This window comes from Cetorhinus maximus, chromosome 9 (genome assembly GCF_964194155.1).
Source record: "Cetorhinus maximus chromosome 9, sCetMax3.hap1.1, whole genome shotgun sequence".
NCBI classification, from domain to species: Eukaryota; Metazoa; Chordata; class Chondrichthyes; order Lamniformes; family Cetorhinidae; genus Cetorhinus; species Cetorhinus maximus.
Window position 1 is genome coordinate 134,269,318 of NC_135887.1, and position 26,600 is coordinate 134,295,917.

At 41.4% G+C, this 26,600-nt stretch overlaps 1 protein-coding gene across 3 annotated transcripts in view; it reads left to right on the forward strand.

Moving 5' to 3' along the window:
- The window catches only part of ext2 (exostosin glycosyltransferase 2), a 178,212-nt gene that overhangs the window by 65,071 nt on the left and 86,541 nt on the right, over nt 1–26,600 (forward strand). For all 3 annotated transcript variants that reach the window (XM_078549552.1, XM_078549554.1, XM_078549553.1), the window contains 2 exons: nt 20,982–21,121; nt 23,752–23,845. In XM_078549552.1, coding sequence (XP_078405678.1) covers nt 20,982–21,121; nt 23,752–23,845 — 234 coding nt within the window. The remainder of the gene's footprint in view (nt 1–20,981; nt 21,122–23,751; nt 23,846–26,600) is intronic.

The window sequence follows — 26,600 nt, forward strand, 5'->3', positions numbered from 1 at the left end:
AAATCCGGCCTGGACAAGGAGTGGACAAGAGGCCTGTGACATGAGAGAAGAGTGCCTTCATATCACGTACTGACAACCTACCAGATCTTGGAGGTGGAGAATTTCAGTATAGTTCTACAAAAACCAGTAACGTCTTCACAGAACTGAAGGAATATTCCTGCAATGGTTGCCACAGTCTTCCATTACATGAGTGGAATGTAAGGGGCATCTATAGTTTAAGTTATCACAGCTTCATCATAAATTAAGAGAGTAGAACAAGGGTGTATAAATTGAAACTGGTAAAAAGATAAATTGAGGACTGGCATCAAAATATCCTTCTTAACACGGAGTGATTAATGTATCAATTGGACACCCAGATAGCAGAGGTAGAAACACTGGAGTCGATGGATGCTGCACATTACATCCTTGGGGGTGGATGAATTGAGCTGAGCCAAATGGCCTTCCTCTTCCATCACTATTTTGCTATCTTTGAAGTCCATGTCATGCTGCATTTGCAATGTACCCACCTCAGAAGTTTAATGCAGGGCTACTTTGAAACTGCTATTCAGCTTTTGCTAGTTTTCTAGATTGGCCTTTTCAGGGAAAGGGAACAAGATGGATTTCCACTAAGATGAAATAAATAGCATAGAGGCCAGCTCAACAGTGTACTTAACTCACGAATTTGGTGAGAGAGGGAATTCTAAGTGTTTAAGGGCTGATCTCTTTCTAAAATCCAGTAAAGTTTTACATTTAACATTTAACTTTAACCTTAACTTATGGTTTCTTTCTCAGTTTCTTTCACAGTGTTAGTGAGTGATAAACAAGCTCCCTGCTTGTGGCAGCAGCACAGTTAATTAGATGACTCGTTGAAATTGATTACCTGGTCAGCACAGACTGACTCGGGTCTTTGGAATTCCTGATAGTATAAGTACAGGAGGCTTTTGATTACGCACGGAATAAGTAGCATGCTGGTCAGCTTCATGGAGTGCAGCTTCTACAGAGTACTTAACTCAGGAACTTGTTGAGCAAGGGAAGAGATGGAGTTCTGCCTTTTACAAAACAAGGAGCGATCCAAGAGAGGGAGCAGGAGGCAGTGAGACCTGAGAGCTGAGGTCTAGAGGCGTTAGTCAGGTGAGCAGGTAGGCAATTAATTGATGAATTTTACTTTTTTCTCTTTAAACTAGAGCAGTAGTCTAAACTAGGACCACGATGATATCAATACTGTATTCAATTTATAGCTTAACTAGTTAAACTAAATATAACTACATATCGTTGCATGATATTTCAGAACTTGAAACACTATTTAGTTAAACAAAATACAATGGGGATGGTGGGTAAGGTAATTTTGCAGCTGTAGCATGAGGGCACCAGTGTGATCCACAGCAACCAGGTCAAGAGTAAATGTCTGAAGTTTGAGGAATTTCAGCTTAGAGTTGATGAACTGGAGTCCAAGCTTCAGACACTGTAATGTATTAGGAAGGAAGGAAGTTGCTTGGACACTTTATTCCAGGCAGCAGTCACACCCCCTTAGGCTAAGTACTTCAGATTTGGTCTGTGGTCAGGGACAGGAAGGTGTGACTGAGTGATGTAGGTATGGGGATCCAGAAAGTAGCACTGAAGAAGCCTCAGCCCCAATAATTGTCCAACAGGTATGAAGTTCTTGTAGCCTGTGTGGATGAGAGCAGAGACTGCAGGGAGAATGAGCAAACTGACCACAGCACTGTGGAATAGGGGGCCATTCAAGATGGGGGAATATAAAGGATTGTGTAGTAGTAGGGGACAGTACAGTTAGGGGATCGATACTCTTCTGTACAACTGGGAGTGAGAGTCCTGAAGGCTGTGTTGCTGCCTGTTGCTAAAGTTAAGGATATCTCCTGTGGGCTGAAGAGGAGGTGAAGGATCCAGTTGTCATGGTCCATGTGGGTACCAGTGACATAGGTAGTAGGACTAAGAAAGAGGTTCTGTTAAGGGAATATGAACTGTTAGGGGCTAAATTAAAAGGCAGAATCACAGATGTAATCTCTGGACCACTACCTGAGCCACAAGCAAATTGGCATAGGGTAAATACAAGATCAGAGAATTGAATGTTTGGCTTAGAGATTGCTATGGGAGAAATGGATTTCAATTCATGGGGCCCTGGCACCAATACTTGGGAAAGAGGGCACTGTTCCTTTGGTGTAGGCTTCACTCGAATCGCTCTGGGACCAGTGTTCTGGTGAATCAAATTACTAGGCTATAGAGATGGCTCTAAACTAAATAATGGATGTGGAGGATTCCGGTAAGGGGAAATGTAGAAAATTAATGAGAAAGGGCAAGGTTATGCTGAAGTTTGCCATGCAGTTAATGATAATCAGAATGTGGCAGGAAGCAAAAAAGCATACAGACATGAGTGCACCAGAAAATAGGGTTAGAGTAGTAAAAAATGGTAAAGAGACAGAATTAAAGGCTCTTATCTGAATGCTCACAACATTTGTAACAAGATAGACAAATTATTGGCACAAATGGAAATAAATGTGCATGATTATGATAGCCATTACAGAGATGTGAGTGAAAGATGATCAAGACTGGGAACTGAATATTCAAGAGTATTTGACATTTCAGAAGGATAAGAAGAAAGGAAAAGGAGGTGGGGTAGCTTTGTTAATAAAGGATAAGATCAGTACAGCAGTGAAAACTACCTTGGCTCAAAAGATTAAGATGTAGAATCAGTTTGGGTAGAGGTAAGAAATAAGGGAAAGACGTCACTGGTGGAATAGTTTATAGGCACCCTAACAGTAGCTGCACTGTAGGACAGTATAAATCAAGCAATAATGGGTTTTTTTTAAGAAAGGTATTGCAATAATCATGGGCGATTTTTAATAATCTTATAGATTGGACAAATCAAATTTGCAAAAGTAGAGTTGAAGATGAGTTCATAGTATATTCGGGACAGTTTCTTAGAATAATACATTGTAAAACCAGCCAGGCAACAGACTATTTTAGACTTGGTAATGCGTAATAAGACAGGATTAATCAATTACCTCATAATAAAGGACCCTCTAGACAAGTGTAATCATAACATGATAGAATTTCACATTCAGTTTGAGGATATGAAACTTGGGTCTGAAATTAGTGCCTTTAAACTTAAATAAAAGCAGTTACAATGGTATGAAGACAGATTTGGCTGAAGTGGAATGGGAAAATGGGTTAACATGTAAGGCAGTAGAGAAGCAGTGGCAGACATTTGTGTAGATATTTCATAACTCTCAACAAAGGTATATTCCATTGAGAAAGGAAGACTCAGAAGGATGTACTATCCGTGGCTAACTAATGAAGTTAAGGATGGTATCAAACTAAATAAAAGATGTACAATGCTGTGAAGATTAGTGGTGGGCCAGAAAATTGAGAACATTTTAGAAACCAACAAAGGGTGAATTAAAAATAAATAAGGGGGAGAAAATAGCATATAAGAATAAACCAGCAAGAAATAGGAAAACAGATAATAAGAGCTTCTGTGGGTACATAAAAAGGGAGAGAATAACTAAATAAACATCGGGCCCTTAGAGAATAAGACTGGAGAATTAATAAAGGAAAACAAGGATATAGCAGAGACTTTGAAGACATTATAAAATATTTGTTCAGGGTAGAAGATACTAAAAACATCCTAGTATAGTCAAAAATCAAGGAGCAGGAGGGAGGAACTTAAACAATTATTATCACTAGAGAAAAAGAACATAGGCCTAAAGGCTGACAACTGATGGCCTGTATGCTAGGGTCTTAAAAGAAGTGGCTGCAGTAATAGTGGATGTATTGGCTGTAATCTTCCAAAATTCCCTAGATTCTGGAAAGATCCCAGCAGGTCAGAAAACCACAAAAGTAACTCCCCTACTCAAGAAAGGAGGGAGACAGAAAGCAGGAAACTATATATCATTTAGCCTAACATCTGTCATTAGGCAAATGCTGGAATCTAAGGAAGTAGTAGTAGGACATTTAAAAAAAATCATAATACAACCAAGCAAAGTCAACATGATTTAATGAAAGGGCAATAGTGTTTGACAAATTAGAGTTCCCTGAGGATGTAACAAGCAGGGTGGATAAAAGGGAACCAGTAGATGTAGTGCTTTTAGATTTTCAAAAGGCATTCAATAAAGTGCCACCTAAATGGCTACTGCACAATATAAGAGCTCATGGTGTTGGGATAATAGCGTGTACAGAGGATTGGCTAACTAAGAGTAAACAGAGAGTTGAGATAAATGGGTCATTTTCAGGTTGGCAAACAGTAACTAATGGAGAGATCAGTACTGGGGCCTCAACTATTTACTATCTATATCAATGACTAGGATGGAAGGGGCAGAGTGTATTGTAGCCAAGTTTGCTGATGATACAAAGGTAGGTGGGAAAGCAAGTTGTGAGGAGGACACAGAGTCTGCACAGGGATATAGATTTATTGAGTAGGCAAAAATTTAGCAGATGGAGTGTTATATGTGAGGTTGTCTACTTTGGTGGGAAGAATAGAAAAGCAGAATATTATTTAAATGGAGGGAGACTACAGAATGCTGTGGTGCAGTGGGATCAGGGTGCCCTCATTCATGAATCACAAAAAGTTAGCGTGCATGTACAGCAAATAATTAAGAAGGCAAATGTGATATTGGTCTTTATTGTGAAGCAGAAGGAGTATGAAACTAGGAGAGTCTTGTTTTAACTGTACAGGGGGTTGGCGAGACCACGCCCTAGCATACTGCATACAGTTTTGGTCTCCTTTTTTAGGGAGGAACGTACATTGGAGGCAGTTCCAAGGAAATTCAGTGAGTTGATTCCTGGGATGAGGGAGTTGCCTTATGAGGAAAAGTTGAGCAGTTTGGGCCTATACTCAATGGAGTTTTGAAGAATGAAAGGTGACCTTATTAGAACATAAAAGATTCTGGGGTGCATGGGGAAGACTTGACAGGGTAGATGCTGGGAGGATGCTACCCCTCAGGGAACCTAGAACTGGGGGAATAGTTTCAAAATAAGGGGTCTCCCATTTAAGATGAGATGAGGAAGAATTTCTTCCCCCTGAGGGTCATTGATCTTTGGAATTGTCCACCCCAAAGAGCAGTGGAGGCTGGGTCACTGAATATATTCAATACTGAGTGAGGCATTTTTAATCAACAAGAGAATCAAGGGTTATTGGGACATGAGGCAGTGATCAGATTAACTAAGATCTTATAGAATGGCGTAACAGGTTCGATGGGCCAAATGGCTTACTCCTGCTCCTATTTCTTATGTCCTTATATTTTCTTTTGGCACTTTGGGACAATATTCAGTGGTTGCTGGAATAAGATTTATTCGGAACTGTCGCATGTTCTAGCTGCTGTGAACTGGCAGCGTGAGAAGCTGAGAGCTGGTTGACTGCCCAGACTCTTGGCAAGAAGAAATAAAAACAGAAAATGCTGGATACACACGCTAGGTCAGTTGGCCTATGTTTGTTCATTTTCTTCCTTGTTCTGTTTTATTTATCCCATACTGCCATCTTACTAGTTGAAATCTTCCCCACTCTTGTTTATGCCGTTTGCAATGAAATTTGGGTGAAGTCCATCTTTCTGAGCAACTTGTCCTTGTTTTGGTGTACAAGTAATTTAAAACTCATACTTCTGTGCCATCTCACTAGCTATGTTTTGATTTATCTGACATGTTTCTGTTCGACCAGTCCAACATGTGGCACTGAGAGAAATTTTGAGATTATTACTTTTGAGGCTTTGCCCATCAGTCTAAATTCTAACACTTTAAATTGCTACTGTAAAACCTCAGTTCTACCCTTTCCAATATGACTTCTGCCTGGTTTTCCCACCTGTTACATAACTTACCCTGGCACTAGAGAAGAAACACATTTGTGATTGCTTGTCACAGCTGAAAATTATGTTGACTATCCCTCTAATTATTGAGTTTCCCGCTAAGATGCCTGTTCTTATCAAGAATTTCACTTAACCTGTGGTGGACATGAATAATCTTGCCTGTGCTTCTGATTTTGTGTACATCGCAGATGTCAAGAATAGTATACATATTGATAAATCCAAACTCTGTTTTCCTGTGCTGGTTCTTTCTGTTACCTCCTTACAGCAGACGTTCACCCACTTCCTCTCCTCTATTTCACTTATCCTCTCTATTTGCATTGTCCAGTTGAATGGGAGTGACCTTGCCTGGTTTCACTATCCAGTCATAGCCAGAGCAACCCCTGCAATGGCTTCTCTTCTCGTTTCTGCACCATTACCTTGAGTTCCTCCAGGATCTAAATTTGGCCACCTTCCATTTCTCATCTACACATTGCTCTTATACAATATCATCCAGTGACATGATGTCACCAAGCTGTAATACCAGTGCAAAATACTGGACATCTGAAATAGAAACAGAAAATGCTGGAAATACTCGGCAGGTCAGGCAACACCTGTTCTAATAGCTCTATACATTTTTAGCCCATCCAGTGTCTCAACTACCTCCTCTTTCACTATGATTCAGCAACATCTTCCTTTGTAAAGACAAATGCAAAATAATCATTTAGTAGTTCAATCACAGACTGCCTCCATTCTTAAATCCCCTTTTTGGTCCCTAATTGACCTCGCCCCTCCTTTTGACCCCCCCCCTTTATTATTATTATATTTTTATAGAAGACTTTTGGATCCCCTTATATGTTGGCTATCAGTCTATTCTCATTCTATCTTTGCCTCTCTTATTTCCTTTTTAAAAATTTATTTGTTCATGGGATGCGGGCATCGCTGGCAAGGTCAGCATTTATTGCCCATCCCTAATTGCCCTTGAGAAGGTGCTGGTGAACCATCATCTTCAACTGCTCCAGTCCATGTGGTATAGGAACACCCACAGTGCTGTTCCGAAAGGAGTTCCAGGATTCTGACCCAGCGACATTGAAGGAACGGCCAATATATTTCCAGGTCAGGCTGGTGTGTGACTTGGAAGGGAACTTGCAGGTGGTGGTGTGCCTATGCATCTGCTGCCTTTGTCAACTGAGGTTGTAGAGGTCACAAGTTTGGAACGTGCTGTCGAAGGAGCCATAGTGAGTTGCTGCAGTACATCTTGTAGATGGTACATACTGCTGCCACAGTGCATTGGTGGTGGAGGGATTGAATGTTGAAGGTGGTGGATGGGGTGCCAATCAAGCAGACTGCTTTGTCCTGGATGGGGTTGAGCTTCTCAAATGTTGTGGGAGCTGCACCTATCCAGGCAAGTGGAGAGTATTCCATCACACTCCTGACTTGTGCCTTGTAGATGGTGGACAGGCTTTGGGGAGTCAGGAAATTAGTTACTGTCCACAGAATTCCCAGGCTCTGACCTGCTTTTGTAGCTGCAGTCTTTATATGGCTGGTCCCGTTCAGCTTTTGGTCAATGGCAACCCATAGGATGTTTTCACTTCCCCTCTGAATTTTCTATATTCAGCTTGGCTCTTATTTGTATTATCAACCTGACATCTATCATATGCGTTCTTTTTCTGCTTCATCTTACTCTCTATATCTTTCATCATCCATTGAGCTCTGGGTTTGTTTGCCCTACCTTTCCCCCTCATGGAGGCAGTCTGTGATTGAACTACTAAATGATTATTTTGCATTTGTCTTTACAAAGGAAGATGTTGCTGAATCATAGTGAAAGAGGAGGTAGTTGAGACACTGGATGGGCTAAAAATGTACAGAGCTATTAGAACAGGTGTTGCCTGTCCTGCCAAGTATTTGTTTGCCCTACCTTTCCCCCTCACAGCTGTACCCTAACTATCTTATTTTTAAAGGCAGCCCCATTGTTTCATTTCCGTTTTGCTTGTAATTTGGAATCTTTGATTTGTCCAACTGAAATTTACCCTTTTCCAATTAAGTATTTTTACTCTGGATTGCTGCTTTGCCTTTTCATAACTAGTCTAAGTCTTATGATACTATGATCAATGTTCCTTAAATGTCCCCCTACTGATACTTGATCCACTTGACCTATCTCATTCCCCAGGACCAGATCCAGCAACGCCTCCTTCCTCATCAGACAAGAAATGTACTGATAAAGAAAATTCTCCCAAACACACTTCAAAAATGCTTTCTCTGTATTCCTGCCAGTCTACTTTAGGATAATCAAAGTCACTCATTGTCACTACTTTAGTTTTTGCACCTCTGTAATTTCCTTGCAAATTTGCTCCTCTATATCTTTCCTATACTTGTGGTAGCCTATATAATGCATGCAGTAATGTAATGGTCTTGTTTCTTGTATTTGATTCCCAGAATGGCCTCATCCCTCCCTATCTGTATTTTTAAATTCTTACATGGGATGCGAGTGTCACTGGCAGGGTCAACATTTTTTGTTCATCCCTAACTGCCCTTAAGAAAATGGTGGCAAGTTGCCTTCTAGAACCACTAGAGTCCATGTCGTGCTCGTAGACCCACAATGCTGTTACGAAAGGAATTCCAAGTTTTGACTACTGTGCCAGGTTTAAGGCAGTATGTGAGTGCTGATCAAGCAAGCTGCTTTGTTCTGGATGATGTCAAACTTCTTGAGTGTTGTTGGAGCTGCATTCATCCAGGCAAGTGGAGAGCATTCCATCACACTCCTGACTTGTGCCTTGTAGATGGTGGATGGGCTTTTGGGAGTTAGGAGGTGAGTTACCCACTTCAGAATTCCCAGCCTTTAACCTGCACTTGTAGCCTTGTATTTATATGGCTGGTCCAGTTCAATTTCTGCTCAATGGTAAACCCCAGGATTTTGATGGTGGCGGGTTCAGCGAGGGTAATGCCGTTGAACATCAAGGAGAGATGGATAGATTATATAAGAAATAGCAGCAGAAGAGACACCTTTTATCACTTTGCTGGTGATTGAGAGTAGACTGGGGGAGTAAATTGGCCGGATTGGATTTGCCCAGTTTTGTTTGTGGGCAGGACATACCTGGGCAATTTTCCACATTGCTGGGTAGATTCCAGTGTTGTAGCTGTACTGGAGCAACTTGGCTATGGGTGTCAAGAAGATAAATAATGTCTATAATGTTATTGGAAATTATTTTAAATTAGAGTTCAGTGGTGTCTGTGTGTATCTTAATTGGATTAAAGCCAGCTGGTCTAGAGGTTTTTATGTATAGAAGAGAAGTAGGTTTGAAATGGTAATTAGATAAACATAGGGAAATAGAAGGTGAGGTGTAAAGGGGGCAATTTGCATTTTTCAAGATGCAGGCTTTGAATTCAGTAATAATAAGACCACCAAGCCTCAAGAGGTTTTTTATAAAACTAAATTAAACCTTTATTAATACAAAAAAGATTGTAAGCACGTACATATGTCTACAAAATTACAACTATAATAACTACAAAAATCCCCTAATTAACTTGACTCGCAGTTAGACCACCGGTAAGGCAATAGTAAAATACATAGATTTAAACAAACCCCTGGCAAAACACACTCTGGACAGTCACATTCAAAATGAGTTTCTTTCAGCTCTGGGTCCTTGCAGACAGACTTGAGGCTTACAGGCTGGAGGCTTTAGATCTTAGAAACCCTCCTCTTTTTACCAACAGCCTTCTCTTCCTGTATACGTATTTTCCTCTTTCAATGCAAATTCTCATTGTTACTAGGTTTTTTTAACTTTATAGCTTCCAACAATAAAACCCTTTCATAATAGCCACTTTACTAGTAAGCTTCTAAAAAAAAAATTGGCACATTGTTTCTGAGCTTCACCTGGTTAGGTGTAATATTTCACTGCTCTTTAGAATGGTCTGTTTAAAAATGCAAATTGCCCCTTTTACATCTCGCCTTCTATTTTCCTATGTTTACCTAATTACCATTTCAAAGCTATTTCTCTTCTATATATCAAAGCCTCTAGAACAGCTGGCTTTAATCCAGTTAAGACACACGCACAAAGACACAGACACCACTGAACTTATTTTAAAATAATTTGCAATAACATTTTGGACATTATTATATCTTCTTGACAATGAGTGCGGCTAATTCTGGTGCACAAACCTTCAGTATGACAGCTGGAATATTGTCAGGGCCCATAGGCATTGTAGTATCCAGTGCCTTTAGCCTTTTCTTGATATCAAGTGAAGTGAATCAAATTGGCTGAAGATTAGCATCGCTGATGCTGGGGACCTTGGGAGGAGGCTAAGATGGATCATCCACTTGGCACTTTTGGCTAATGATGATTGCAAATAGTTCAGGCTTATCTTTTGTACTTATGTGTCAGGCTCCCCCATCATTGAGGATGGGGATGTTTGTGATGTCTTGTTAGTTATTTAATAGTCCACCACCATTCATGACTGGATGTGGCAGGACTGCAGAGTTTTGACCTGATCCATTAATTGTGGGATCACTTAGCCCTGTCTATTGCATGCTGCCTCTGCTGTTTAGCATACATGTAGCCCTGTGTTGTAGTTTCACCAGGTTGACACCCCATTTTTAGGCATGCCTCGTGCTGTACCTGGCATGGTCCCCTGTACTCCTCATTGAACCAGTGTTGGTCCCCTTGCTTGATGGTAATGCTGGAGTGAGGGATACGCTTGGCTGTGACATCATAGATTGGAGTTGAATACAATTCTGCTGCTGGTCCACAGTGCCGCATGGATGCCCAACCTTGAGCTGCTAGATCTGTATCTATCCCATTTAGAAGGGTGTTATAGTGCCACACAACATGATAACTCCCTCTTGCCCTAAAATCCTCTAAGAACTCTGCATTTTGCCAACTCTGCCGTTTCTCGTGCATTCCCCCACTTTCTTTGCTCCAGTATATTGCATATGTAGTCAATTGTCCAGGTTCTAAACCTGGGAATTTGAACCTCTCTGACTCTTCTCCTCTCTTTCCTCCTTTAAGACAATCCTTAACACCTGTCTCTTTGAACAAGCTTTTGTCATCTGTCTTAATATTTCGCTTTTTAACTCAGTGGCAGTTTATGTCTGATTATTAAAATGTCTTGTGATGTTTTACTATTATAGTTTTTTTTTTATTCGTTCATGGGTTGTGGGCTTCACTGGCTGGGCCAGCATTTATTGTCCATCCCTAATTGCCCTTGAAAAGGTGGTGGTGAGCTGCCTTCTTGAACCGCTGCAGTCCATGTCATGTAGGTACTGCCACAGTGCTGTTAGGAAGGGAGTTCCAGGTTTTTGACCCAGCGACAATGAAGGAACGCTGATGTACTTCCAAGTCAGGATGGTGAGTGACTGGTGGTGGAGAGGTGATATATAAATGCAAGTTGTTGTAGGGTGACTGCCCTCTGGAATTATATCTTCCAAAAATATTTTCTTCCTGTGTAAATTAAAAGATGTAGCTAACTTATCAAGTTCAATCATTTGTTACTCCGTGCATGTATATGCAACCTTGATACTTTGCGGTTCCAGGATTTTCCTCCTCATGTCCTCATCTCAAGTCTAAACAGCCAGCTATGTGCTGCTCATAAGTGCTGCCTTTAAAACTAACTATTATGCCTGCTTGCAGTCCCCCTACATAATTACCTGAGTTCATTGTTCATCTGAGGACCTGGGAAAGTTGGAAAATATTTGAGTATCTGTCTAACCTTCAATCCTGTCTGACCTTTAGGATGAGTACTTCAGCTACTGTCATTGATTTTTTTAATTTAGTATAGATTTAATATGCAATATTATTGGACCTTAGATACAGTTAAAAATAATTTTATAAATTACTCTTGAATAGACTCACAAGTTGAGTTTCTCATTTTATTTTCAAAATTATGAAGTGCTTAATATTGCAACAAATTACTTTGAAGTGCAGTCATCATTGAGAGAAGAATGTTGGCTAGGGCACCAAGAAAGTTTCCTGCTGCTCTTGGCTATTTTTTTTTCATTTTTCATGCCATTCTCTAATTGGTTTTGAAAAAGTGGCAGTGAGCCGTCTTCTTGGACTGCTGCAGTCATGTGGTAGTTGGTGCTAACCTTGTTGCTTAGTGCCATTGGATCTTTAACATCCACTGGAACTAACCAAATAGCAAATGGGCCTTGATTTTATGCCTGGTGTTATGATCCCCAGCTGAGATTACCCCTGGACAAGCCTGATCCCAGAGTGGAGCCCAGCTTGATAGATCCTAGCTTTTATTTGTTTATTTAGATACATGGAAAGTAGCTACTGAACAGAGTTACAGGAGTCAGCTGATGAACTTTTAACAAAAGAATAAAATATTTATTAAGCAAGAAAAGATGACCTATATTACAATACTCCTTCACCCACAACTATGCTTTTACAGACTTACAGATTTGTACGGATAACACAAGTTACAAAAGATATCTTATACTCTAATGTCCATAATAAGTACACAGTCCATATACCAATAGGCACCCTGTGGTCAAATATACCTCACTGTATTCCAGATTATAGATACCACCTCAACCAGATGCTATGGGTCTCTCCTCAACTCCCCTCAGAAGCTTGTCGCACTGTGAGCCAACCGGTCTCGCTGCACTCTGTCTTTCACACGAGGGTTTCTCACCTCCGCTCTCCAAGACCTCGCTTTGGAATCTTCTTCCAAACCAATGCTTATTCTCATACTCCTTCTGCAAGGATTCACCTCCAGAGTTTCAAACTCTTCTTGCGATGTTCCTCTCCCCTGAGTCACCACATACATTCAAGCTGTCTTCCACGTACTCTCACCGACTCAGCGTCAGCAGCACACCACTGTTTCACGTGCCCATAGCAAAGAGTTAGACCCTCAGCCATCTCTTTGGACTTTCTTGCCTCTTGCAAGCTGTTCTTGCTTTACATCTGCTTCCTGCAGCTTTTGTCTCTTTAAATCTGAAACTTGGAGCCTTTCTCTCTGTCCCTCACTCTTAACTTCATTAACAGGACCTTTTCCAGGTTCCTGTCCTTCCTTTGACTAGAAGGTGGCCTTTGGACTTTCCCCTCTTCCATTACCCTGGATTTTTGTTTTTTTTCCTTAGCTTGGGACTGTCTGTCCCCTTTTGCTTCAGTCTCTCTCTGGCAGCTACTTTCAACCAACTTTAGCTTGGAGCTGGCTATCTTTCCCTTCTAGGTGGCTTCTGTTTGACAGCTATCTTCCAAACCAGCTGAACTTGAACAGCTTCCAAAACAAAGTTGCTGTTCTTAGCTTTGCTGTGTGTGTCTGTGAGAAGAACCTGCCTCTCTGGACCCATATTGCTAGGCAATATAACTGATTTCCTACTCTTGTGTTTGTTTAAATTCATAAGTCGTAAACTCTCATTAGAAATGCAAGGACATTTTTTAAGTGAAATTAAAACTCCATTTGACCTTTCTTAACACAGATACAGAAATACAAATCAGACTTAAACTTTAAAGCTAAAACTCATTCCTAACACTCTCAAATACAAATATAACTTACTTAAACCATCTCTATTTCCTAACACCTGGGCTGAAGGAAGACATCCCCTGTAATATAGCACTTCTTCAAATTGACTCCCAAGTGTTTTTAGATTGTGTGTTCAGTTCCTAGAGACCTGGAGAGAGGTAGATCCCACAACTTTCTGAATCAGCCAAGAGTGCTACCATGTGAGGCAATCTGGCACAGTATCTATAGCAAGATTCTAACAATTGCATTGTGAAGCACTTTATATGAAGAAAAAAGTATTTTGTTTCAGGTTGTAAATTACCTGGAGTTGTAAATGTAGGAAACGTTTTTGCCTTCCATATGCATAAGATTTTAGAATTAAGTGAATGATGCATTTTTATCAAACCTTTTTTAATAATATTAAACAATGGAAGGACCTAGCATGAAGAGAAAAAGAGAGTGGAACAGACAGACAGGCATGATGTAAGGAGAGGAAGTAATGATCAGAAATCATTTTAACAACAGCATAAAATTGGGTGAGGAACAACTGTGTCAAGGTAGCAAAGTTCATTATAAGGTGCTTTCTTGACCCTCTGGAACATCTTGAGAATTTTGAGGAGCAAGAAAGGAATAAAACTGCATATTAGAATTTGAAATAAAACATGGAGAAATATAGTTCAATAAACAAGTTTTCAATGTAGTAGAATATTAGACACATGGGGGATTTTCTTTCACTTTTATTATTAGACATTTGGATGATTTTGCATCTACACTAATAGCTCTCCTATTTTAATGACACATGAATGGGAGAGGAGAAGGAGTTTTGTAGCCTGTTTTACCCAAATTTCATCTGGTGGCATGGCATCTGAAAGGGGCTGACCAGGTTGCCACTGCTACAAATGCAGCTTACTATTATGCACCATTCAAAAAATCTATTGTTTCAAAAGGCTTATAAGCCAGATGGAAAAGATTTTCTGTCCGGTGTCTAGATAAGGAGTACCTCGGCATATGTGCAATCCCAAAGGTACTCTCCTACATGTGGTATTCAAAACCTACTTAAGACAAAATACACGCAGAAACTTTATCATTATTTCAATCCTCCTTATGGGGATGTGGGGGTGGGGGGTGAACGCCAGTTAGTAGGAAAAATACACCCTTTAGTCTCCAGATTTATGATGGGTACTTAGAAAACTTTGCTGCCATATGACCTTTCATTCCAAAGTAGTATCTGTATTTGGTGCCCTTCATTTGAACTAGTGGTTTCATATGCCATTAAGTTCTTATGTCTTCAATGTTAGGAGGGTGACTGATCTATATGATTTAGCCATGAAATACCCCAGTCTCATCTGGCAAAAGGACAGAATAATACTGAGACTGTCTCTAAAATCGGTCCTCACATCTTTTGATTGGCCTCTCCTTCCCTACTCCACATTAATCTGTAATAAAATGCAGACTTTATGTGGACGTCAGAGGAGTTTTGTCACTTTGAGACTAGGGCTTGCTGCTATTAAAATAGAAATTACACTTAAAATATTGGACAAATTAGGTATTTCCTATAATGAATATGCAGAAATTAGAAAATTTACCATATATTGGTATCTATAGTTTGTACTCCATCCGTCTATAAAATATTTTTTTAAATCTGCTAATACTGGGGGAAAGCTCACCACCACCTTCTCAAGGGCAATTAGGGATGGGCAATAAATGCTGGCCTACCCAGTGACGCCCATACCCCATGAACAAATAATAAAAAAAATAGAGTGCTAGCCCAGTAAAACTATTAAAGATGGTATCTGGGTATGCAAAAGAATTGTGCTACTGAAACAGTGGCCTGAATTTTTCCCACTGGGGAGCTGACCGCTGCCCACGATCGGTTCCGCACCGTGATCTCATGCGGGCAGGACAATTAAGGCCTGTCCTGCGTGGATCGTGAGCGGTTACGAGCGCTACCTGTGCGGGCGGGGGGAGGAGGGAGAGTGGGCCTGGCGTGCAGTTCGCGCATGCGCATGAAAGAGCGCTTCAATCTCCCTGAGGCACGGAGCTGCCTCAGGGAGATTGAAGCACTTTTAAAATAAATCATTAAAAACTTATGAAACGCGTCCCCTCATGTGACTGTGTCACATGAGACAGGACATGTTTTTAATTTCAAAATAATGTTTTTATTTAATTCGTATTAGCTTTAGGAAACCTCATCCCGCTCATGGATGAGGTTTCCTAAAAAATTCAAAGGCCGCTTAGCTTTTTTGCCTGCCCGCCAACCGTTAGGTTGGATGGGCAGTGTAAATTTCAACTTAATGAGCTCATTAATGGCCTTAATAGGCCTTTCCATTATCGGCGGGTGCGCAGCCAACTCTGTCGCGTGCCCGCCGGACGAAGTATCGCGTGAGTGCGCAATGACATTGGGACATGCGCCCTCACGCCGAACATAAAATCCTGGCCAGTGTTACGTTTTTCAAACGTGGATCATTTTGTTTCACAGTTGCTTGTGTGCATTTCATTCCGGTGACACTTTGACCACTTTTACCATGATTTTACTTAGCCTTTTCTCAGACAGTACCTTTCATGTGGCACTTAGGTGAACCTCTCCCACCTTTATATATCCTTAGCAGAGAAATGGCCATCCACACTTTCAAGTGCATAACTGCCAAAATGATGCTTATACAATTAACCACAGAGTGGAGAAACTTTGGAACTTGCTGCCATAGGGAGTGGTTGAAGCGAATATTAGAGCTGCATTTATGGGGAAGCTAGAAACGCACATGAGGGAGAAGGGAATAGAGAGTCACGAGGAAAGATGGGAGGAGGCTTGAGTGGAGCATATACACCAGCATTGACTTTTGGGGCTTTTTAAAAATTTGTTCATGGGATGTGGGCGTCATTGCCTAGGCCAGCATTTGTTGTCCATCTCTGAATGTCCTTGTTCAGAATGCATTTAAGAGTCAATCCCATTGTTGTGGGTCTGGAGTCACAGATAGGCCAGGTAAGGATGGCAGACTTCCTTCCCTAAAAGACATTAGTGAACCAGATGGGTTTTTACAACAATCGACAATGGTTTCATGGACATCATTAGACTTTTAACCCGAGATTTTTTTTAATTCAAATTTTACCAGTAATGTTAGCTAAACATAGTGATGTTGAAATATTAGAGCTTCATATTAATCATGTGCAGGCATGTTGACTCTGACATTCTCTTTGTTTATTTGTCTGTCTATTTTGCAAAACCACTGCATGAAGCATGCTGTGGAGGCTGAATTTAATACAGATTACAGAACAAAATTAGTTTACCTGTACAGGCTTTCACCAGTTTCTATTTGTTCTTCTCGGGAGAGGCATTGCCTATAGAGGCACCGTGGAAACCTTTTATTGGTGCACACAATTGTACCAATTGGTTTCTTTACTTCATCCAGCTAGCGGTCTTGATGGTACAATACCAGTTAAAGAATTTTAGCCTTTAGGTGGATCACAAGTCAGACTATTATGTATGTGTCCAGCTAGCCAATTAATCAATATATTTATGAATGTTAAAATCTAAATCAACACAAATCCTTCCACTGAATTTCAGTTGGAAAAGGAGCTTAATCGTCTTGTGATATATACTTGTGTGGCTCTGAAAAGCAATGTTTTGTAGAGAACAGATAGTCATACTTACCACTGGTAATTATCTAAATGTTCAACTGCTTATCCCTAGTCTTTTAAAATTCTGTAACAAAAATAGCTGGAAAAACTCAGCAGGTTTGATAGCATCTGTGGAGTGGAAGACAGAGTTAACGTTTCGAGTCCGTATGACTCTTCGTCAGAAATGAAGAGAAATAGAAATGAGGTGAAATATAAGCTGTTTAAGGGGGTGTGGGACGGGTGGAGCTGGATAGAGAGCCAGTGATAGGTGGAGGCAAAGGAGAGATTGCCAAAGATGTCATAGACAAAAGGACAAAGGGGTGTTGATGGAGGTGATATTAGCTAAAGGATGTGCTACTGGTGACATGAAGGGTAGAATGAGCAACTGACAGATAGCCCTAGTGGGGGTGGGATGGGGGGGAAGGGATCAAAATAGGCTAAAAGGTGCAGATAAAACAATGGATGGAAATAAATTTTAAAATAATAATGGAAATAGGTGGGAAAAGAAAAATATATTAAAAAATATATTATAATTATTAGAAAAAGGATCGGAAAGGGGGTGGGGATGGAGGAGAGAGTTCATGATCTGAAGTTGTTGAACTCAATGTTAAGTCCGGAAGGCTGTAAAGTGCCTAATCGGAAGATGAGGTGCTGTTCCTCCAGTTTGCGTTGAGCTTCACTAGAACATTGCAGCAGGCCAAGAACGGACATGAGGGCATGAGAGCAGGGTGGTGTGTTGAAATGGCAAGCGACAGGGAGGTCTGGGTCATGCTTGCGGACTGACCGAAGGTGTTCCGTAAAGCGATCACCCAGCCTGCGTTTGGTCTCTCCGATGTAGAGGAGACCGCATTGGGAGCAGTGAATGCAGTAGACTAAATTAAGGGAAGGTGCAAGTGAAGTGCTGCTTCACTTGAAAGGAGTGTTTGGGCCCTTGGACAGTGAGGAGGGGGGAAGTAAAAGGGCAGGTGTTGCATCTTCTGCGGTTGCATGGGAAGATGCCGTGGGAGGGGGTTGAGCTGTAGGGGGTGATGGAGGAGTGGACCAGGGTGTCCTGGAGGGAACGGTCCCTATGGAATGCCGACGGGGGGGTGAAGGGAAGATATGTTTGGTGATGGCATCATGCTGGAGTTGGCGGAAATGGTGGAGGATGATCCTTTGAATGCGGAGGCTGGTGGGGTGATAAGTGAGGACAAGGGGGACCCTATCATGGTTCTGGGAGGGACAGGAAGGTGTGAGGGCGGATGCGTGGGAGATGGGCCGGACACGGTTGAGGGCCCTGTCAACCACCGTGCATGGAAAACCTCGGTTAAGGAAGAAGGAAGACATGTCAGAAGAACTGTTTTGGAAAGTGGTATCATCGGAACAGATGTGATGGAGGCGAAGGAACTGAGAGAATGGGATGGAGTCCTTACAGGAAGCGGGGTGTGAGGAGCTGTAGTCGAGGTAGCTGTGGGAGTCGGTAGGCTTGTAATGAATATTGGTGGACAGTCTATCACCAGAAATTGAGACAGAGAGGTCAAGGAAGGGAAGGGAAGTGTCAGTGATGGACCATGTGAAAATGATGGAGGGGTGGAAATTGCAAGCAAAATGAATACATTTTTCCAGGTCCAGACGAGAGCATGAAGCGGCACCGAAGCAGTCATCGACGTACTGGAGAAAGAGTTGTGGGAGGGGGCCTGAGTCGAACTGGAACAAGGAATGTTCCACATACCCCAAGAAGAGACAGGCATAACTGGGGCCCATGCGGGTACCCATAGCCACACCTTTTATTTGGAGGAAGCGAGGAGAAATTGTTCAATGAGAGAACAAGTTCAGCCAGACGGAGGAGAGTAGTGGTGGATGGGGATTGTTCGGGCCTCTGTTCAAGGAAGAAGCAGAGAGCCCTCAGACCATCCCAGTGGGGGATGGAGGTGTAGAGGGTTTGGACGTCCATGGTGAAGAGGAGGTGGTTGGGACCTGGGAACTGGAAATTGTTGATATGATGTAGGATGTCAGAGGAATTGCGGATGTAGGTGGGAAAAGACTGGACAAGGGAAGAGAGAATGGAGTCAAGATAGCAAGAAATGAGTTCCGTGGGGCAGGAACAGGCTGACACGATCGATCTGCTGGGACAGTCCTGTTTGTGGATTTTGGGTAGGAGGTAGAAGCGGGCTGTCCGTGGCTGGGAGACTATCAGGTTGGAAGCTGTGGAGGGAAGATCTCCAGAGGAGATGAGGTCAGTGACAGTCCTGGAAACAATGGCTTGATGTTCATGGTGGGGTCATGGTCCAGGGGGAGGTAGGAGGAAGTGTCTGCGAGCTGGCGCTCAGCCTCTGCGAGGTAGAGGTCAGTGCGCCAGACAACAACAGCACCACCCTTGTCAGCAGGTTTGATGACAAAGTCAGGGTTCGTCATGAGAGAACAGAGTGCGGCAAGTTCAGAAAGAGACAAGTTAGAGTGGGTGAGAGGAGCAGAGAAATTGATGTCACGCCGACAGTTCTCAATGAAAAGATCAAGAGCAGGTAAGACTCCAGAGGGAGGGGTCCAGGTGGAGGGAGAATATTGGAGGCGGGTAAAAGGATCTGTTGAACGGGGGGAGGATTCCTGCCCAAAGAAGTGAGCACAGAGACGAAGGCAGCGGAAGAAGAGTTCAGCATCGTGCCAAGCCCGGAATTCATTGAAGTGAGGGCGTAAGGGTATGAAACTGAGTCACAACACTCCTTTTAAAATTCTAGCTCATTTGTCGTATGTGCTATCTAATTGATCTTCTAAATTTTCTAAATAGAAACTGCATACAACTGTAAATATTTTGATCACATTTTTCCACTAGAATGTTTTAAATGATAACTGCAATAACCAGATGAAATATTTAGAATTCCCTCCCTAAACCTCTCCATGTTCCTCGCTTTCCTCATTTAAGGTGCTGCTTAAGAGCTACCTCTTTGACCAAGCGTTTGGCCATCTGTCCTCATTTTCTTACATGACTAGGTGTCAAATTTTGTTTGATAACGCTCCTGTGAAACACTTTGGGATGTTTTATTACATTAAAGACTTTATATAAGAGTATGGGAGTTATCACTGGTCAACATTTATTCCCCAGTTAACACCATTAAAAACAAATTATCTTTGTGGAGGCTTGCTGTGTGCAAATTGGCCTGCTGCATTTCCTATGTTACAGTGGCTAGACTTCACAAGTACTTCACTGGTTGTGAAGCATGTTGGGCTATCCTAAGGTTGTAAAAAGCTGCATATAAATGTAAGGTTTTTTTATAAATACAAGTTGTTGTTGTTGTCTGGATATGAAACATTCCCCACACTGACCAAAGCCTCTGAACTTCCATCTGCTAGCTTTCCTCCTTCACTTGTCAGTAGTCAGCTGGTACTTACAATAAATTGTTACATTATAATTTCAAAGAATTCTACTACTTTTGTACTATCTAGGCTTAATATTACAATAATCAAGCCACTACCACTTTAGAGCTTCTTTATTATTTTAGCTTCAGGATGTTCTTCCATCTCTATGTTTAGATGGCTAATAGAACCTGTTTAAACTGTACTGCAGTGGTCCATGACACCATCTGATTCTTTGTACAAGCTGTTCACTTGTTGCTGTATATTTTGTTTTATCCCCAACTTTTGGTTTTAATATCATCCACCTCCACCAAATAGACCTCAGTCTTTTTCTGAGAATGCGGGTAGGTTAACAAAATAAAACACCCCAAAACATTTCACAGGAGCGTTATAAACAAAATTTGACAACAACCATTTTCATTTTATACAGCAGCATTTAATGTAGGGAAAAAAAAAATGTGTGTTGCAGAACTGTTGAGGGAGTGAACAGACACTGAGCTGGGATGGGAGAGTTTCTCCCATCACAAGAGAAGTGGCCAAAGCCTTTGTCGGAATGAGAAGTTTTAAGAAACCTTTTAAAGGTAGCGAGATTGGGAGTTCTGTGAAGTACAGTCGTGGTGGATAAAGCATTTCTTACAAGAGGTCAGCTGAAGAGTAGGACAGTCTCCCTTTAAGTTTGACTTTTATGTTGACTTTTCCAGGTTTTTCACATTTCTCTAATTTACGTATTAAGTATTTTTAAACTTTATGCAAAATTTATAACTTCTAAAGCCCCAATGAGACTGTTAATGAAACTGACGTGTATTGTCTCTTTGATGACAGGAAGCCATGTTTTGCATTGTGTTGCGTGGAGCACGCCTTGGGCAAGCTATATTAAGTGATGTCCTTCAAGCAGGCTGCGTTCCTGTGATCGTTGGGGATTCTTACATCCTCCCGTTTTCAGAAGTACTGGACTGGAAAAGGTATGCGGTGTGCTGGGATTTCGCCAGCTTATTTTCTCCAGCAGAACGCGTACACCTGCTGGTACAAGCTGTATGAATGAGTTCAGAATTATTTTTCGTTGTCTGAGCCCTTTTGCTTATTGAATTTGTCACAACTTGTACTGTGATCTTTAATTTATAAAGTAACAATTATTTTAAAAATTCTAAGCTTTTATATTTTCGAATATTTGAATGCCGGGCAAGGTTTTAAATGGCAGAGGATTCATGGTGGGTGAAATGTTATTAAAAATGAATTTAAGTCTTTCATGAAAATCAGTTCAGATTTTAAAGTTAACTAGTTTCACTAATCTGTTTCCATGTTGATGTGCTTTAACAGCGTGGTATTTAATTTTAATTTCCCCTTTTTCTGCACTCTTGTGTGTGCTCCTCTCTCCCCCACCAACCACTGCCGAACACACTGATTTCTGGGTGCTGATTTTCCCTTCTTGCCATTGCAAATGTATATACTCTTCAAGTTTTCAAATCCCTGTGTGAGAGTACATTAATTTTCATGAAAAAAATGCATGATTTCACCATTGAAAGAGCTGCCTAATTTACTTCAGTGAGCAATGTTAGGCAAAATGGCGGCCTCCTGTGCGGTTCTGTGATTGAACCGTTAAAAGTATACCTGTTGTTTCTCAGACCTTCAATGATTTAGGTTGATTTCCTTCATGGTTGAGAGTCAAGCTGAAAGTCAATAAGCACAATTTCCACTTTGTTATATTTTTTTCAGAAATCTTTTTAATGTTTCTTTACACAGGCTCACAAATCAGATTCTAAAAAGCAAACCACGCTAAGTTTTTTATTCCGATCCACTTTATGCTAGAATGAGGACTGACGTGGTGAAGTGAATGAAAGTGGGTTGCTTTGTTTACTGTTGTCCACAAGGCACTATTAATAATCCAGAGAATCTTATATAGAATGGTATTGAGTCATGCAAGCCAGCAAGATTCCAGGTTCAGTCCCTGGCCTGTGTTTGACTTAGCTGATCTCAACCATGGTGTCAGTGGGAATAGTAGAATCAGCTTCATTTTCACCAAATTGGGGAGGGGACATTTGAAATCAGCTCAGGATTCCAATTTTCATCACTATACTGTAGCTGGATATTTGGTGGGGACAGGATGATGTGCAGTTGTGAAGGTTTGTGTATTTGAATATTATAATCCGCTAATGGCCATTGTTTAGTTTTGTGCAGGAGGAAGTTTTTTCCTCCCCTGGTCAACCATGCGCATAGAATATCTTTATCATTCTTATGAGTCTACAAACTTGAATAACCAACTGAGATTTTATTAGTCTAATGCAGAATGTAGATTTCCTCCTCGGAAATTAACTGCAGTTACCACAGTTTAAATGCAGGTTGGCAAGAACCAAGGCTTAGGGACTCCCTAATGTGTATATTGGTAAAGTTTAATTAGAGAAAACTATACACTGTATGCACACAGCTGCTATGTTTCCTGTTGCTTGTCCGGCTAGGACAGCATTCTTCATTGCAAAGCCCGTGAGCCAGTGGCAGCTCCCATTGGCGCTAAGTGCGTCTCCCTGCCCAATGGTGCTCCGCCCCGGTAACTCCAATCAGGGCCCGGAGAACAGAGTGTGATGGAGTGGAGTGCCGGGGTCCCGGGGAGGGGAGGCTGGCTGCGAGGTCCGGGGCCTTGGGAAGGAGAGGCTGGCTGCGAGGTCTGGGAGTGAGCTGTTGCTGAGCGGAGCCCCACGTTGTGTTTGGGGGGATGGGTGGGGTGGAAGGAGGAGGAAGAGACTGACTGCTGAGTGTGTGTGTGGGAGTGGGTGTATGCCTGTGTATGTGTGACAGAGAAAGAGTGTGTGTGTGTGTGTGTGAGATCCGTTTGTATCCAGGAAATGGGCCCAGCCCTTCAGGAGTCAGCCAACCCTGACAGCGGCCTCCACCCGGGGAGACGCAACCTGGCATTTTGATGCAGTTGCCTACTGGAAGTGTTCAAGAGGTAGCTGCCATCGCAGTGGGAAATGGCAGACAGGAGTGTGCCAACAGCTCACTGGGAGAGAGAAGCACATTCTGCATGTCAATCCCTCACCCTGGCACTGAGGCACTGCCAAGTCAGTCCACTTTAAGCCTGCATTTCCCCGAAAGAAAAATGTATTCTGCTTTTCAATTAATGTCCTTTCTTCCTTTGCGTTATTGCAAGCAGGAGCGAATCAGACAATGGCCTCTATTATAGTCGTCGATATGGCTCTCACATTGCAGGTTTTTTCCTAAAGTGGCCCTTGCTTAAAAAATAGTGAAGATCACTGGGCTAGAACTACATCACCCATTAGGTCTTTGTTTATCAAACATAACTGAAGCTGAGTGAGAAGATTCCCAGTTCTCAGTGATATTAATGCATATGCAAGTCCATGCTCATATTCAGGATTTGATGCTTGCATAATTATATTGCGCAGATATAAACAGTTGATGCTAAAACTTCATGTGTGACGATTTGCTTGTTGCCAAGGTGTTGCAATACTGCTGGTTTCCATGCAATCATACACCAGCACATGTCTGCAGTTTCAGAAGTGAAGAGAAAAACCTGGGATAATCCTTCCGTCTTCATTTGTATAAACCTAACCATTACTTTCTCTGTGTGTTTATTTTCCAGAGCCTCTGTGGTCATACCTGAAGACAAGCTTTCGGAAATGTACAGTATCCTAAAGACTATTCCTCAGCAACAAGTTGAAGACATGCAGAAACGGGTATGGCAAAGTGAATACATTCACTAAAGATGATGTCAGTTGAAATTAGATTTGATTGTACTCGCATATAAATCCTTTATCGGCTACAATATCTTCAGTCCAATCCTTGACGTCAATTTTTATTTTTGTCTATCAACAAGCACTTGTGAATACACACAAGTTGAAGTCCAACTTTGAATGATAATTAGAAAATGTGAGAGTATAAATAGGTGAATAGAATGTATGAGTATTATTAGGGGTGATAAAATTCAATTTTTACCAATTTCCACTAAAGTACAAAATAACTTTTAGTGAATAAGTGAAAACTATTTTCTCACAAATTTGAAGATAAAAACAAAAATTTCCCATTGTTTCTTTACCACCGTGACTTTTGTTTGAGCACAACACCCTCTTCTTCTCCAGTATTTTAAAGCATAGAATAAACTTGTTTAATTATAATGGGATTTATCTTCAGTTCTTACAAAAAGTGTTGTGCAATCTTTGCATCAGAGAAAGACAACTACCAACTCCTGTTTTAGTGTTTAGATTCAGAAGAATCAACATCCTGGGGGGTGTTACTATTGACCAGAAACTGAACTGAACTAGCCATATAAATACTGTGGCTACGAGAGCAGGTCAGAGGCTAGGAATCCTCCGGCAAGTAACTCATCTCCTGACTCCCTGAAGCCTGTCCATCATCTGCAAGGCACAGGTCAGGGATGTGATGGAATACACTCCACTTGCCTGGATGAGTGCAGCTCCAACAACACTCAAGAAGCTTGACACCATCCGAGGCAAAGCAGCCTGATGATTGGCACCCCATCCACAAACATTCAATCCTTCCACCACTGACGCACAGTGGCAGCAGTGTGTACCATCTACAAGATGCACTGCAAGAACTCACTGAACCTCCTTAGACAGCACCTTCCAAACCCATGACCACTACCATCTAGAAAGACAAGGGCAGCAGAGACATGGGAACACCACCACCTGGAAGTTCCCCTCCAAACCACTCACCTGACTTGGAAATATATTGCTGTTCCTTCACTGTCGCTGGGTCAAAACCCTGGAACTCCCTCCCTAACAGCACTGTGGGTGTACCTACACCACGTGGACTGCAGCGGTTCAAGAAGGCAGCTCACCACCACCTTGTCAAGGGCAACTAGGGACGGGCAATAAATACTTGCCTAGCCAGCGAAGCCCACATCCTGTGAATGAATAAAAAATAAATAAATAAATGCAGTGAAAGATCCCACAAGCTGCAAATGAATCAATTTTTTTGGTGTTGAGGGAAGATTGTTAGTTAGGACCATGGTGATCTCCTTGTACCTTCTGAAATAATGCAAGATTGTTCACATATACATGTAGTAGCAGATAGGACCTCACTTAAACACATTTTCATCAGTATGATGGTACCTCCAAAAATGCAGCTCTCCCTTCATAACTTATAGAAGTGTCAGACCAAATGTTCAACTCCATAGACTGCCAAGCTTCTGATTCAGAGATTGGAGTGCTACCACTGTGCCAAGCTGGCATTTATCTAGTATCAAAACTAGGTTCTTAAAATTTGCAATGACACTTTATCCAATTGAGCCTTAAAAGGCTCCTGAAACAGGTTATTATTTCATGCCTACATTACAAGAATAACTCCGCTTTAAAAGTTCTTCATTGATTGTGAAGCTCTTCGATATGTCCAGTGTTCATGAAAGAGGCCACATAAATGCTTTTATAAATTTTATAATTTTTTAAAGCAAAGGGTTTAAGTGATGTTTCCTTTTTAAAAGCATGCGGTGTAGAGCAAGATTATTCTCTTTTTCTGATGTTCACTAAAGTAAAGAAGCCTAGATGAGCACGGGCCCCTCTTATTGTTTCATTTGCCAGCTGTGTTTTACTAGTTGTTTACATATCTCTGGTGCCATAGGCAGCTGGAGTATATTGTTGAGTGTCTTTGGACCACATTTCGGCTCTGTGAGCAGCAGAACTGTCATTTAATGACAAATTCAAAGCGGTGTGCAGTGGCCTGTCAGACAGTGTCAGTATCTGAGCTCAGTCTTCAAAATACTTCTGAAGAGAAGTTTTGAAGAATTTAAAATGTCCCCAGGTACCTTTTGTATTTTTCAGCACAACTCTATTAACCGTCAACATCCCTCCTGCAGAAAACTGCGATCGACTGAATTGTTATTCCTAAGGGGTTGCTATCGATTAAAAATAATATTGGGAAAAAACGCACACTGCAATACATGCATTGGTGTGAAATTATATGAAATACAGAAAACGCTGAACATAAAGTCAGATATTAAAATGCAAGTCTTGCAGATGTAAGAAGTCTGAAACAAAAAAAAACAAAAAAAAAAGCTGGGAATGTGCAGCAGGGTCAGTCAGCATCTGCAAAAAGGACAGTTTACTTTTCAGATCCATAGCCTTCAGACCTGAAAATAAGAGATAGCAAGCCTATAATAGAAAAGTGGGAGGTTAACAAGAACAGAGGAAGTCTCAGTAGAATGATGCAACAGATCACCTCTGAAGAAATGAATGAAAGCATTAAAGGAAAAAGAGGCACTACAGAAACAAAGGATGCATGACTGAGGAAATTGAGAAAATAGTTGCAAACTTTTCAGTTCATACCTACACAGTTTTCAGTCTCACCAATCTCTCATTTTCTCACATTTTCTTTAAGGTTCTCACTTCCTTGGGTATTTAGATATCTTTTTATTTATTTAATGTCTCTGTTACATCTTTCCATTAATGCTTCCTTTGGGATTTTTGTTTTCTCTAC